At 45.1% G+C, this 16246-nt stretch overlaps 1 protein-coding gene across 1 annotated transcript in view; it reads right to left on the bottom strand.

Moving 5' to 3' along the window:
- Positions 1–2267: 2267 nt before the first annotated feature.
- LOC126426656 (poly [ADP-ribose] polymerase tankyrase-1-like) overlaps positions 2268–16246 on the bottom strand; it is a 59388-nt gene continuing 45409 nt past the window's right edge. The window contains exon 4 of the mRNA XM_050088542.1: positions 2268–2505. Coding sequence (XP_049944499.1) covers positions 2268–2505 — 238 coding nt within the window. The remainder of the gene's footprint in view (positions 2506–16246) is intronic.

Below are 16246 nucleotides of genomic sequence, written 5' to 3'. Positions count from 1 at the left end.
CGTGGTGAGATGTGTTTTGAAGACCAAGCTCGTTCTGGACCCCCTTCAACATCACGAAATGAGGAGAACATTGAAAAGGTCTGCCAAAAGATCAACGAGGACCGTCGCCAAATGATCGACCAAATTTCAGCAGAGACAGGAATCAGTTGGAGCTCGTGCCAGCAGATTTTGAGTGAGGATTTGCATACACGAGATGTGTTGCTGCTAAATTTGTTCCGCGCCTTCTGACACAGGAGCAGAAAACCATCTGTACGAATGTGTGTCAGGACTTGAAAACAGAGATTGCACGTGATCCAAACTTCTTCAACAAAGTCATTACAGGGGTGAGAGTTGGTGTTGCGGGTATGACCCAGAAACTGAGCAAGTGTCAAGGCAGTGGAGGACTCCCAACTCTCTCAGACCAAAAAAAGTGAGGCAAGTGAGGTCAAATGTGAGAAGACAATGATCATTGTCTTTTTTGATGTTCGTGGAATTGTGCATCGGGAATTCGTACCCCCTGGCCAGACTGTTAACCAGCACTTTTACTTGCATGTTTTGAGGCGTCTGCGAGAGGATGTGAGGAGGAGACGCCCGGAATTTTGGCGATCAGGTGACTGGTTTCTGCATCACGACAACGCTCCAGCACACACGGCCTTACGAGTGACCCACTATTTGGCATCTCAGAGGCGGTCTCCCGTTCCCCACGCTCCGTATTCGCCGGACCTAGCCCCGTGCGACTTTTCCCTATTTCGACGAATGAAAAAAACGCTAAAAGGGGAGCGTTATGACGATGTGGAGGCGGTAAAAACAGCTTCACAAAGGGCACTGGACAATATCAAACTTGAAGAGTTCCAAACATGCTTCCAACAGTGGGAAAAGAGACTCGACAAGTGCATCGAATGTAATGGAGAGTATTTTGAAGGTGACTGAAATAATTTTGTGAAAAGGTTCATCAATAAATTTTTTATGACAACAATCCGGTATCTTTTGGGTCCCCCCCTCGTATGTCACTATTAAGGAAATTTTGAAGGTAGGACTACGAAAACTGATGTAAACAGGCACGGGTTCCACTGCCCATTACCAGATTTGAATGTGGCACGAGGAAGAGGATGGGGGGGAGGGGGGGGGGGGAGCGTGGGGACCGCAGATGGCTCCTGAAGACAGAATAACAACATTCATTGACCAACTGCAATACATGAGTTGTTGGTCCTCTGGGTGAGGTCTGCTTCCACTCGCATATTCTCACAAGGGAACCTCCCCATCGCACCCCCGTCAGATTTAGTTATAAGTTGGCACAGTGGATAGGCCTTGAAAAACTGAACACAGATCAACTGAGAAAACAGGAAGAAGTTGTGTGGAACTGTGAAAAAATGAGCAAAATATACAAACTGAGTAGTTCATGGGAAGACAGGCAACATCTAGGACATTGGGAATGCAGGAGCGTCGTGGTCTCGTGGTAACGTGAGCAGCTGCGGAACGAAAGGTCCTTGGTTCAAGTCTTCCATCGAGTGAAAAGTTTAATTTTTTATTTTCAGTTTATGTGACAAACACTTATGTTTTCATCACTTTTTTGGGAGTGATTATCACATCCACAAGAAAACCTAAATCGGGCAAGGTAGAAGAATCTTTTTACCCATTCGCCAAGTGTACAAGTTAGGTGGGTCGACAACATATTCCTGTCATGTGAAGCACATGCCGTCACCAGTGTCGTATAGAATATATCAGATGTGTTTTCCTGTGGAGGAATCGGTTGACCTATGACCTTGCAATCAAATGTTTTCGGTTCCGATTGGAGAGGCACGTCCTTTCGTCTACTAATCGCACGGTTTTGCGATGTGGTTGCAAAACACAGACACTAAACTTATAACAGTGAACAGAGACATCAATGAACGAATGGACAGATAATAACTATGCAAAAATAGAGAAAGTAAAATTTTCACTCGAGGGAAGACTTGAACCAAGGACCTCTCCTCCTGCAGCTGTTCACGCTACCACAGCACTCCTGCGCTCACGTTCTTCTTGATGTTGCCTATGTGGCACATGAACTACTCAGTTTGTATATTTTGCTTATTTTTTCGCAGTTCCACACAACTTCTTCCTGTTTTCTCAATTGATCTGTGTTCAGCTTTTCAAGGCCTATCCACTGTGCCAACTTATAACTAAATCTGAGGGGGTGCGATGGGGAGGTTCCCTTGTCAGTGGCGCCAAAGGTGGCCAGCAGATGCTCACATGTGCACCTGCTGCTGTGACTATAGCTGCGCTGGCATAACTCTGTTTCAGCAGCGGCACTACAGCCTTGCCGGGTCATATCGTGGTGGTCGGAACCACGCGCCACGGGCCGCGTCGTGATAGCAGCTGGGGGGTTGGGGGGTGAGGCAGCGGCAGCACTGGAACAGGTCGGTGTCCCGTCTCAGCGACCGACACCAGTGGCGGCTGTCTGGCATCAGTGAGCCGGGGTCCCCAGCTCTGCCCCCGGTCACGGTGTTTGTGGAGGCGGCGTCCCAGGACAGTGACGACAGTGCGTTACTACAACACACCCCAGTCAATGACTCTCATTATAGGTGTCTGCCTGCTTATGACGTCCAACGATAGTGACTGTGATGAGTACAGTGGTGGCATCTCTCTGCCATTTGCTAGGCAATGAACTGCATTAGCCTGGCCGCAAGATGAGACGCAGGTCCGTGAGGTGACGCAGGGTGACTCACGGTGAGTTTTTGGGAACCGCACAACTGAATGGTCCTGCGCACGTTGCAGCATGACGTGACGCAGTTCCTGTGCTCGGTGACCCTGTGCGGCGCAGTCTCCTGTACGCAGTTTACTGCGAGGCTCACGGTGGTTCTGCCTGTTGGTAGTTCGAAATGGAGGAAAAGCTAGTTGAAGCCGTACGTGTTACCAGAGTTCTGTATGATACGAGCCACGAAGATTACTTGAAAACGAAGCTGAAAGCTGAGAAGTGGGAGGAAGTGCCCAAGGAAATGAATGTACGAAATGGAAAGTTGCATTGTAATTCGTTGTTAACATTCTACATTGACATTATAAAAACTCTGTAGCAAATTTTCGTGATGTGCTCTGCCCTGGTTAAATGTTTATCGAAAAAGATGCCTAGGTTCCTTACAATATCATTCCTTACTAGCGTGTAGCCCTCCATATCTACCAGCGATAACGGAATAGATGGATTTAACCACGTCTTTGATATCAATATAGAATCGAAACTGTCGTCCGAGTATATAGAATGACACAAAGTTCTATGAGCACTGTTTAAATTTGATTTGTTGTTGGATAGTCCTGATGACTAATAGGATTCTGTTTCTGCTACGAAAATACGGTTTCTGTTAATTGATAATAATGAAATTTGCCCACTTCTCTCTATATATACAGTAGCCCTGGCGACAGCAAGGGCTTTTCTCACCAGCTACTCTGCCCCTTCTGACTCACACCGTATGGTCCTCCTCGTACCTTCTTCAGCGTGAGAACCCGTAGCCAGTTTCATCAAAGCGATGTAACACACCGTTTTGAACTCAAACTCAGAATCGGAATCCGATTCTGAACTTATATTTATTAACATAGCAGACGTAGCCGCCATCTCTGCCAGAGCCAAAGTTCCTCAGCAAACTGCGTATTGAAACTGCGATCCAACTTGCGATGATTGTCGCCGTGACTCACGCTGTCATGAGGAATTTGGTGTTAGCCCCCCTGCGTCACCTCACGGGCCTGCGTCTCATCTTGCGGCCCGCCTTAAAAGCGTGACAAGGACTGCAATGGACTGGTGGTGGAGCTGACTGACACGGGCTCTGAATCACCCCAACAGCTCAAGATGATCAATGATGATGAGCTAGCTGCCGATCCTTAAATATGGCTTTCTGCCTCTGATGTTTGCGGTTCTTCCTTCCCAGTAGGTCGGCGAAATATTCTGGTGTTGTTCTGCTAGTGTAACTGACCCAATTACTGTCCTTCATGTTGACACCCTGGCATGTGGCGAGCTGCTTCTTGTCACATCCTCCACTGGTCAGTGATACAGTGTTCTCCTTCGTATTGCTCAACTCGGCCTCCACCAACCCACTTCAGTCACATTACCAAACCGCTGAGTTACACAACAGGATGTAACACACATACGACTTCTGGCTCCCAGTATTCCTTCACATTTTAACTCACTTTATTACTGTAAAACCCTTACCTTTAACTAACTTAATTGCTCTAATCGTTTGACCCTCTACATTCCCTCCTTCTACAGAAAGAATGTGTACCCACATTGTGCCTCTACATCTGTTTATACTCAACTCTACATGGTTCTAAAACCTCTACCAGTTCACTTCCTTTGGAACTATACATTGTAGCTTGTCACTACTCATTACACCACAGTTCTCTCTCTTATTCATCACTGTTCATTATGATCCTGAGCACGCTTGGTCTCTGCCTTCAAGACTCTTCACTCCTTACATTGTCTTGTCATCGGGATGCCGTTCTGATCATTTTAAACCCGTAGGCTGAAGGTCGGGTGGAATTTGAGTAACTCGTCTCTTGAACAAGAAATGTGTATCTCCAATCACTACAAGGAATACACAAGTGGCTGATGATGAACCAATGACTAGCAATTGCTGCTGCTTACTTCTGTAGCTTTTCACATGTTCTAAGAGATCTTCCATGCTAACACGACCATGTTGGGTGGTGATCATTCATCTGATCCAGAGCGGTGAGCAGATCTCCATCAATGGTACTGTTAAGAAACAAAATCTATTTTGGGGGGGGGGGGGGGGGCGGGGGGACAAAAGCTAGGAAGGTAGGTCAGATACATAAATTAAGGAATGGATCATACTGACAACTATGATTCCCATTATCATAGCTGGTAAGCAGGAAGTGGGTCCAGGTATTCACAGTGATTTCCATTGATCTTAATCCTTGACCACGCTGAACCAACATATTTTTTGTGCCACCTAACTTGCCCTGCTCACAACATGTAGAAAAGACTGTCGGCTCAGCCACCGAATATAACCAGTGCTGTCCTACCCACTGGAAACATTTCCCCTCCTCTGACAATACTTCCTTAGGGCGTTCCACAACCCCCTTCTCAGAATTAAACAATGCGAACTTGCAAGACTTCAGCACTGTATGCACTAACTTTGAATGGCAGGTGTTAACTTGTCTGATGCGACAGCTTAACAATCCTTCTGTAGACATTAACGCGTGGCTGTGTCTATCATGTGCCATCAGTAAGATCTCCTGCACCTTTAGTCTGACGTACTTCTGCAAAGCTTCCTATGCTACTGGGTATGTGTGTACCACATAGCACTCCAAATGGCAGTGTCTATAAGTTAGTGATATTTGTATGCCATCTTCAAGGTGAGTCCCTCTCTGCTAGCTCATAACGGTAGCTAAGCGATAGTACACAGTCAAGTACTCCTTCTTCACCAGTTTAACAAGTCCCTAAGCACTGGATCAACATTCTGGATTTTTTTCAAACACATTAACAACCGTTCCGATGGAAGAAACTGGTGTAAGTTGCCCACGTGTAGCGTGCAACAGTGCTTCCTGCAACTCCACAGTTTCAATACAAGCATCTATCAAGCTGTCAGCAAGATTGTGCAGTCATGTGACAATCATTAACAGTGCATCAATATTGTCCAACTGATTACCAATAAACGCAAGTCTCGATTATTGGTGTTGGCAGATAACCTAATATGTGTCATTAACATAGCAGTCAAATCACAAAGCTGGTGAGTGTTGTTCAGCACAATACTTTCCAGACTGTCAAGCTGGGTGCTGTGGAAAGTCGCTGCTTCCTCACTGCTTTATGCCCCCTTCCCAACTTCCTGTTGTGAGTGCATTATAGGCGTTAGCTATGTCATCTGCATCGGTTCTAACAAAAACTGTCTTTAAGATTGTAAAATGTAAACTTCCACGGCCGGAATTGTCACAATTAGTGTAGAAGCAGGCATTCATAGTGTAGACAAGTTTATGGATGAAGAAATCAGTATAAAAGCTGTGAGAGTAATGCCTCGTACAAAGCCTCGAAAAAGCAATTTAACTGCGGGTGAGAGGAATGCCTTAAAGGGCCTGAATAAGGATGATAGTGTTATCATTCTCCCTGATGACAGGGGAAATGCAATGGTTGTTTTGAATGTGACCAACTATTATAGTAAGAGTAAAGACTTATAAGATCCACAAACATATAGGAATCTAAGTAAAGATCCCAATGAAAAAGTTCCTAGAACTGTGACGGGGTTGATAAAGAAGTCCTCTATCGAACAGATCTTTCAGAAAAGTCTGTTCAATTCAATTGTACTAGCACCAAGGCCTTATGGATTGCCAAAGGTGCACGAAGAACATGTTCCTCTAAGGCCTATAGTGAGTGCTATTGGTTTGCCCATCTATGCAATTGCCAAGTTCTTGACAGCATTATTATGACCATATGAGGGCCAATCGGATTCGTGTATGAAGAATTTTCCACATTTTATCAGTAAATTAAATGGCATAGTGGTACAGCTGAAGGACATATTAGTTAGTTTTAATGTGGTATCGGTTCTGATCAATGAAGTGTTGCTACAGCTGGACGTTACCTGGCAAGGCAAACAACTGGATTATTGTTCAACACCAGTTACCCTCGACCAAACTCTGTCCTTCAAGAAACATTGCCATTGCCAGCTTGAGAAAGCTCACATCCACCACCTGGGGAGCAAGTCATCCCGTCCTGAGAATTTTGGCTCTTGCTTTGTGTGTGTCCGCAGCAGAGTATGCTTCACCTATGTGGAGTGCATCCACTCATACCAAACAGGCTGATATTGCAATCAATGAGACCGTCTGAATCTTGTCACGACCTACGGAGCCACCTCCAGTCGATAAAATCTACCCGATTGATGGAACAGCTCCCCCCACTATTAGAAGGGCTGTGGCTGCTGATGTAGAGAGGGCTAAGCAAACTTATGATCCCCGACATCCACTGCACTATCATCAGGCTGTAGTCAGTCGACTGAAGTCGAGAAAGAGCTTCATAGCCAGGACTCGACCGCTAGAGGGAACACCAGAGTCTAACTGCATCACCAGGTGGAAGAGCAAGCAACCACCTGATATCCCTGTAAAGGAAGAGCTAGCTCCAGGAAATGGCTTGCCCTGCCCTATTTGCAGATCACTCAATTGTTTTAGGGTGGGTGTTCTCTTCGCAAGACCGACATGCGAAAATGGGGCGTTCTTCCAGCTGATAGAGATACATCTTGCAAGTGCGCAACAACATAAAACCCGGCCCACCCGCTAATTTGTCCTCAACTTGAACAACCCGGCACAACACAAGACCTGATTAAGGGAAACAACAAGGCCATCAGAGTTGTTACCTTCCGGAAATGCTGACCGGACACAGAAATGAATGAATCAATCGGATTTTTCCTCCTGATGTTTCAGAACTGTTTAAATATTGCCTTACAACCAAGTATTTCAAGTGGAACAAAGAGTTCTATGAGTAGTTGGATAGCATCACTGTGGGATCCCTTAAGTCCAATTATAGTGAACTTCTTTATGGAAAAATTCAAGGAGCAGGCATGGGAAACTGCAAACAAGAAACTGAATATTTGTTTTCGTTATGTGGATGGTACATTTGTTTTGTGGTGCCTTGACAGGCAGGAACTGAATCGTTTTCACATACATCTGAACGGATCAATCCGAAGATTCTGTTTACCACGGAGAAGGAGGTAGGAGGAAGATTAAATTTTCTTGATGTGCCAGTTTTCAGGAAAGAAGATGGTAGCTCAGGCAACACTGTTTACTGAAAACCCACAAACACAGACTGTTACGTACATTGGGATTTGAACCACCACCCACAACAAATGTGAGGCATCATAAAAACGTTGGCGTATGGAGCAAGGCTGTGAACCAGAGCTGCCTGATTCAGAATTAAAACATCTCAGCAATGCATTGCTCAAGAATGGTTATTCATTTAATGAGGTGAAAAGAGCATTAACACCACTGCGTAGAAATCACAGTGATGCTCAAGTGCCGGTGAAATCAAAAGTTTTCCTGCCATTTATTAAGGAGGTGACTGACCTCATATGAAAAATCTTGAAAAAGTGGAACATCACGGTAATTTACACACCCACACAGAAGATACATGATCACATAAAATCGGCCAAAGATGCTTGCCAACCACTAGAAAAAGTTGGAATGTATGTGATTTCATATAGTTGTGGGGAGGTCATCACAGCGGATGACTTAGTTGTGATGGCAGATTCAATTGAAAGTTTGCAAAGTAATATTTCAGAGCTAGATCAGAAATGTAAGGACTATGGTATGGAGATTAGCATCTCCAAAATGAAAGTAATGTCAGTGGGAAAGAAATATAAACGGATTGAGTGCCAAATAGGAGGAACAAAGTTAGAACAGGTGGACGGTTTCAAGTACTTAGGATGCATATTCTCACAGGATGGCCACATAGTGAAAGAACTGGAAGCGAGGTGTAGCAAAGCTACTGCAGTGAGCGCTCAGCTACGATCTACTCTCTTCTGCAAGAAGGAAGTCAGTACCGAGACCAAGTTATCTGTGCACCATTCAATCTTTCGACCAACTTTGTTGTATGGGAGCGAAAGCTGGGTGGATTCAGGTTACCTTATCAACAAGGTTGAGGTTACGGATATGAAAGTAGCTAGGATGATTGCAGGTACTAGTAGATGGGAACAATGGCAGGAGGGTGTCCACAATGAGGAAATCAAAGAAAAACTGGGAATGAACTCTATAGATGTAGCAGTCAGAGCGAACAGGCTTAGATGGTGGGGTCATGTTACACGCATGGGAGAAGCAAGGTTACCCAAGAGACTCATGGGTTCAGCAGTAGAGGGTAGGAGGAGTCGGGGCAGACCAAGGAGAAGGTACCTGGATTCGGTTAAGAATGATTTTGAAGTAATAGGCTTAACATCAGAAGAGGCACCAATGTTAGCACTGAATAGGGGATCATGGAGGAATTTTATAAGGGGGCTATGCTCCAGACTGAACGCTGAAAGGCATAATCAGTCCTAAATGATGATGATGATGATGATGGTGGTGGGGAGGTGTATGTGGGTACTACAAAAAGAACTGTCAAAAAAAGACTCGAAGTGCACAAGGGCAATTGCAGAAGAGGGGAGATTGACAGATCAGCTGCTCAGAAACATGCTTTACAGTCCACAGACCACCACATTCATTTTTATGGGACTCAAGTTCTGGCAGCCACATGCGGATACCATGAAAGGCTATACAAAGAAACCACAGAGATTGTAAAACACCCCAGGAATTTTGATAGAAAGGAAGAGGGCATGAAACTGAATGAAATTTGGATTCCTGTGCTGAAGATGTGTATCAGTCATCCACCACGGCACGATATTAACAGCAGACGACGGCAGTCAACAGCGGACAATTGCGATCACGTATTCAAAACGTGACATCAAGCCCCTGAGCAGGATCTCACAGAAGTGGAATTTTGCTGTAGTTGGTAGCGAGTGTAGGTGTCAATCAGATGTTCAACAAGTTACGATCCCACTCGAAAACGTCCTCCACAGATGTGGATGGAACGTCAGGTCTTAAATCCCTTCGACCACACAATAATAGCCTGGAATATTTTATTAATTGGGACTGTCTTTCAGATCCTACAACATGTGTCCAGCCATCCTCTTTTTCTGTCTAGGCCATGGGATCAACTCCATAGCCAGTTGTAGTTGCACCTGTAGCTTTACAAACTCTGATCGCAACAGATGATACTTTCCATGTGTACCATTATACCCTGACTGATGACTCATCATGCTGTACAATTTCCCAAACTTTTCTTCCAGGCTCCACATGTCATTCCTGAGTGAACAAATGTTGCAGTTTATCCTTAATGTCCACTGGTGATCCAACATAATAATCTCCGTCTGCCTGGAAAATGCAACACCTCCCAGCAGAGAATGTGCCTTAACTTCTTCGGCCACGCACCCTTAGTCCAACAGGCCTAATACAACAAAACTCTGCTCCAGCTCTCCTCTATGGAATGAACATGCTCATGGATGCTGCTACCATCTTCTCCTGTCCCCAGGTGCGATCGTGTGTCCTGTGGGGAAAGAAAATTCTTATGTCAGTCTTGCATCCCTGCTCTAGGTCTTAGCATACACTGATGATTTGCCATATTATCCTGTTTTCTTTGCTTTGCTTTTTCCTTTTTCTCCTTCTTGTCCATCATTTTCCCCCCACCCCCTTCTACAGAAACTGGGGTCACACAAGGCAAATTGTCCATACCCCCCCTTAAACGGCCCAATTCGTGGATTATCAAAGGGTGGATGGGGAGCTGCAATTTAAGTTTAACCGGTGACGTCATCTCTATTACCCGGTAAGGTCCATTATACCGTGACACAAACTTCTTCATTTTCCCCTTTGGCACATAAGGATATGCCAACATAACCCATTGACCCAAGTGGTACTTAGCCAACACTACTTTCACATCATGCATATTTTCCTGTTTCACTAAAGCCTTCATATTCATTTTTTGTACTTGCCTCCACATAAATTTCACTCTCCTAGTAAAATCTTTCACTGACTAGGTGTCTTCTTGTGGTGGAGCTTTGCAAAACTCAAAGGGCAACAGCATCTTGCACCCAAAAATTACTTCTTATGGGGATAAAAGAAATTCTGACAGACACAAAAGCAAGGGTGAGATTCAGAGGAGCACTGTCTGAAGAATTTCAGATCAAGACTGGTGTTAAACAGGTTGATGGATTGTCACCATTGTTGTTCAATATAGCACTGGACGAAGTGATAAGGCAGTGGAGAGCAATAAACGAGGAAATGGGTATACCAAAGACCCATGTGGGGGACAAAAGGACAACAGGGCTCAAGTCGACTGCCTAGCCTTTGCAGATGACATAGCAATAGTAAGTGAGATGGAAGAAGATGCAAAGACACAACTCGACAACCTAATGAAGGTAACCAGAAAGGTGGGACTGAGGATTGCCTATAACAAGGCAAAGACATTAAACACCACTGCAGACTGGGAAACACCGCAAGGCACTGTGCAAATGGTGGACAAATTTAAATACCTGGGAGGACTTATAACAGGAAGCAACAGGAGCTAGGAGGAAATAACAGAAAGGATAAAGAAGATGAGGTCAGCCTTCTGCATGACGAGAGAGGTATACAATAAAAAGAATATATCCACTGAGGCAAAGGTAAGCCACTACAAGCAACAGTGAGATATGCAGTATTATATGCTGCTGAGACGATGACACTAGGAAGAAATGGGGCAGAGCAACTAGAGAAAGAAGAGAGGAAAATACTGAGAGAAATATTAGGTCCTAAAAGAGGTGGAGAGAGGTGGATGCGAAGACCTAGGGAAGAATTGTACCGGAACATGAGAACACTATCCGGGGAAATCAGACTGAAAAGGGCAAGGTTTGCTGGGCATGTAGTTAGGATGAGTACGGACAGAATGACGAAGAGAGTGTGGGAAACAACAGGGAGGGCAAGGGGAAAGACAGGAACCAAGTGGGTTGTTGAACTTCATAAGGGCTGGTTGGAACTGGGGATCAAGGTCGAAGGAAAGGAAAATTGGAGGAAGAAATATACACCGACAAATATGCCGCAGATCAGTGACAGAGAAGAATACAGGAAAAGATTAGAATGTCACCAGTGGAGCCGCCAGGAGAAACGGAAACTGAAGATCTCGGAAGAAGAGCGGGAGAGGAGAAGAGAAAGAATGAAGAGGTTCTGGGAGAAGAAGAGAAAAATACAGTCCATGAAGGGGCTACCCGTGGTCCTACAGAGGCCGTAGCGCAAGAAGAAGAAGAATAATAACCCTGTGATCTGGTGAACTTTTGAGTTGTATGCAGGAAAGACATAGGCGAATAGAACATCTCAATTTTTATGCTGGGAATTTATGTAATAACGCAACATTTTTGCAGTTGTCCTGTGGACTTGTTGTGTTCAACCGTTAGCTTGAGAATGTAGACGGCTCATCCATAACTTCTTAATGCACAACAGCCTGCATAGCTGCTGCATTAATTCTGATATAAAATTTGCACCCTGATCCATGATTAGGGTTTCAGGCATTCCAAACCAAAGTATCCACTGGATGACTAGTGCCTCAGCTACTGCCATGAATTGCTGGTCTGGTAAAGCTACCATGGGAATGTAATCGGAAAAATAGTCAATTATGGTTAATATGTAATGATTCCCTGCTTGTGTTTGTGCTAGGAGTCCTTGGATGTCCAGTCCTACCATTTGGAAGGCTTTATTAGCTTCCAGTAACTTCTGTAGTTTAATTTTCCGGTAAGTTCCGCTCTTTGAGCACACGGAACACAATTTTTCACATAATGGTCCACATCCTGCCTACGTGTGATCTACCAATAATTCTGCACTACAACCTCTCCATTGTTCTTCAGCCCAAATGTCCCACTAAAATCAAATCATGTACTTGGCTCAATACTTAGTTATGTGATCTCTGCAGTAACAGTAACTGTGGCACATTTTGTGTTGTTTGATGCAATAATCTCTCCTCCGTGCAGAACTGCTTCGTTTAGCAAACATCTGACAGTCTGGGTCAGCACTTTGTCCTGCCCTCCATTCACTTACGTCAATGTCTGTGCATTCCACAGTGCTTACATTACAGCTGAGTCCATCTGCATTACTGTGCAACATTCCCAGCTGATGTACTACCTTGTAATCAAACTCACTTAACCGCACAATCCATCTCTTCAATCTACTCATTGGATCTTTACATCCTAAACGCCATTCAAGCGCTGCACGATCAGTCACCACTCTAAATCGTCTACCAGACAGGTAATAATGAAAGTACCCAATTCCAAAAATCACTGCAAGCATTTCTTTTTCTGTAGTGGAATAGTTTCAGTCACCATTATTGTGCTGCCATGAAATGCATGCAGTTGGGTGCACCTGTCCATCATCTTCCTGACTCAAAATAACCCCTAGCACAAAATTGCTTAAATCACTGAAAGTATAAACAGTTATTCAAAATCTTGATAGAACAAAATGGGACTAGTCAACAGATCTTTAAACTTCTGGAACCCTGCCTCACACTCAGCTGTCCAATGAAACTACACACCTTTCTGTAGCTATTACGTGAGAGGTCTTACAATTTCTGCAAATTTTGAAACATACCTACGGTAAAAATTTGTGTGTCCCGAATAAGATTGCAATTCCTTTACTGTTGTGACTCGCCGATCTTTCAAAGTGCCACCGCGCACTTACGCACGTCCTATACATGCGGCGCTGTCTGCCAGCCGTGCAGCAGCAGTGCCACCTAAGCGGCTGCTATACTCGGACTCAGTTCTGATTTGACACACGTCTTACCTTGTTTACTTGATCTGTGACTTACATGTATTGTGTCATCCTTGAAATATATTTGTTCAACTTGAAGTTATAACAATTGGCGACGAGGTAGTGAATTTTTCTTTTTCATCGTTGACCCACAGGTTTCCATGGCTACTTTAGAGCAACTATTGCAAGGTCTCATAGAACGGCAAACACTTCTCACAAATGCGATTCATGATTTTGTCGCGGCATCAGATGTGGGGCGTCTCTCGTCGTTGTCTCTCCCTCCTTTTCCTCCTTACGACGAGACGGCGGAACACTGGTCTGATTACGAAAAACGTCTTCGACAGCACTTCTTGGCATTTCATGTCGCGGATGACAAAACATGTAAGTCTCTGTTCCTTTTATGGATTTCACCTCAAATGTATTGGTTATTGCCGCAATTGGCTCCTTTGAAAGATCCTGCGTCTTCGTCCTTTGCTGAAATGTGCTCAGTTCTGTCTGTCTATTTTCAAAAGCAAACGCATGTGGTAGCCTCTCTTGTTACCTTTTATCGTTGTCAAAAACAACTGAATCAATCCTATCACGCATGGGCTGCTGAACTTCACGGCCTCAGTCGAAAGTGTCAATTTGTTACTGAAGGTCACAAAGAATCCTATGCCGATTCCATGGTACGGGATGCTATTATCCGGTCGGCGCCCGACAAAGAAGTTTAGCAACGTGCCCTTCAGTTGGCAAATCCGACTCTAGATGAAGTCATATCCATCGCTCAGTCTTTTGAAATTTCTCGTGCCACTGGAGCGCAAATAGAGGCGTGGGGTGACGTCGGGGACGTACAACCTCTGTGCGCTGTTGACGAAGCGTGCGGCATGTCCCCGCCGGCCGACGTGGCCGCAGTACGCTCCCAAGCGCAGCCTCGGCCTAACCGTAAACAAACCGCTAAGAAACTGCAGCAAACCCCACAGCAACTTCCTTCATGTCCGCAGTATTTTACGAAACATTCACGAGAGGATTGTCCCGAACGTAGGGCCGAGTGTCACAAATGCAAAAAGAAGGGTCATGTGTCATCAGTTTGCAAATCCGACCGCATACGTGATGCATACATGATGCTGATTCTGCTTCTGTGTTGTCTGTCAATTGTACTTCTTCCCTTTCAGGGAAGTTATACCTCACTGTCCAAATACTTGGTCGCCATGTTTGCATGCAGGTGGATACTGTTCTGCTGCCACTATCATAAATTCTCAGACGTATCTTCAGTTGGGTTCTCCAATCCTGTCACCTGTCACTAGGCAATTACGGACTTACAATAAACAGAAGATTTCTCTCTTGGGACAATTTGATGCTGAGGTATCTTACAATTTCTGTCGTTCACACTGTTTCCATATTTTTGGTCGACCATAGTAACACGGAGAATCTTTTTGGTTTCGATGCCTTTCGCGTTTTTGGGTTCTCCAATATTGGCTCTGATGCTATTCCTTACGCTCAATTGGATTCCTTGTCGACGACATTTTTGTCCCTTTTTTCTCCTGGGTTAGACCGTGCAAACAACTTTGAAGCTCATATCACGCTCAACCCCACTGCTCGGCCTAAGTTTTTCGGGCTCGGCCCATTCCTGGGGCCCTTTGTGATCGGGTCAAACGGGAGCTGGATTGTCTCACTGCTTCAGGGGTCTCGCTTCCTGTCACTTCCAGTGAGTGATCCTCTCCTGTCGTTGTCGTTGCTAAGCCCAATGGTGATATTCGTCTCTGTGGCGATTTTAAAGCCACTGTAAATGCTCAATGCCTCATCGACACTTACCCTATGCCTCGACCTGAAGAATTGTTCACTAAACTTGCTGGAGGCCAGTATTTTTCTAAATTTGACCTGTCAGAAGCTTATCATCAACTTCCTCTCAACGCTGTTTCCCGGCAGTTTCTGGTCCTTAACACGCCATTCGGCCTCTATCAATACAAATGATTGCCATTCGGGGTTGCCAGCGCCCCTGCTCTCCTTCAGCGATTCTTGGAACAATTATTGCTCCCTGTCCCTGGGTGTATAAATTACATGGACGACATTGTTGTCACTGGCTCCACCACTGCAGAGCATCTTCAGAATCTCCGCACACTTTTTCATGTCTTACAGACTGCCGCTCTTAAGTGTAATCTTCAGAGATGAAAAGTTTCTCAGGCATCTATCACGTACTTGGGGTTTCAACTCTCTCAGGATGGTATTTGTCCACTTCAGCAAACTGTCGCTGTGATCAATGCCCTTCCCAGCCCTACATCTGTTAAGGAACTGCAGGCCTTCTTGGGGAAAATAGCATACTATCACAGGTTTTTACCGTCTGCTGCTTCGATGGATCAGCCGTTGCATCACCTGATGCATAAAAAAGTGCCTTTTCACTGGTCCGCGTCATGCGATGAAGCTTCCCAGAAATTGAAGACTATGCTGAAACAGGCCCCGCGCCTGGCTACTTATCGACCTGGCCAACATCTTCTTCTTGCCACGGACGCCTCTCAATATGGAGTCGGTGCAGTCCTTGCGCACCGTTTTTGTGACGTTTCTGAACAACCCATTGTTTATGCCTCAAAAACGCTCACGGATGCCCAACGAAAATATTCTCAAATTGAAAACGAAGCTTTGGCCATTATTTATGCTCTTCATAAGTTTGGTGTTTTTCTCTATGGATCCAAATTTCATCTCATTACGGATCACAAATCACTTGTTTCCTTGTTTCATCCACCAACGTCACTTCCCGACAAGGCTGCACACTGCCTCCAGCATTGGGCTCTTTACTTGTCTCGTTTCAATTATGAGATTCATTTCCAACCGACGGCTCAACATGCGAATGCTGATGCACTGTCTCGCCTTCCCGCGGGTCCTGATCTGGCATTCGACAGGGACGAACTTATGTGTTTCCACCTGGATGTTGCCGAGCAGCGGGTTGTGGACAGGTTCCCGATCACCGGGGACCGGCTGGGGGCTGCTACGGGTTCTGATCCTACCCTCTCCCGGGTTTTACGCTGTGTTCAGAAGG

Source organism: Schistocerca serialis, chromosome 11, assembly GCF_023864345.2.
Source record: "Schistocerca serialis cubense isolate TAMUIC-IGC-003099 chromosome 11, iqSchSeri2.2, whole genome shotgun sequence".
Taxonomy (NCBI): Eukaryota; Metazoa; Arthropoda; class Insecta; order Orthoptera; family Acrididae; genus Schistocerca; species Schistocerca serialis.
Note: the sequence above shows the minus strand (reverse complement) of the source record. Positions and strands in the feature narration are given on the sequence as shown.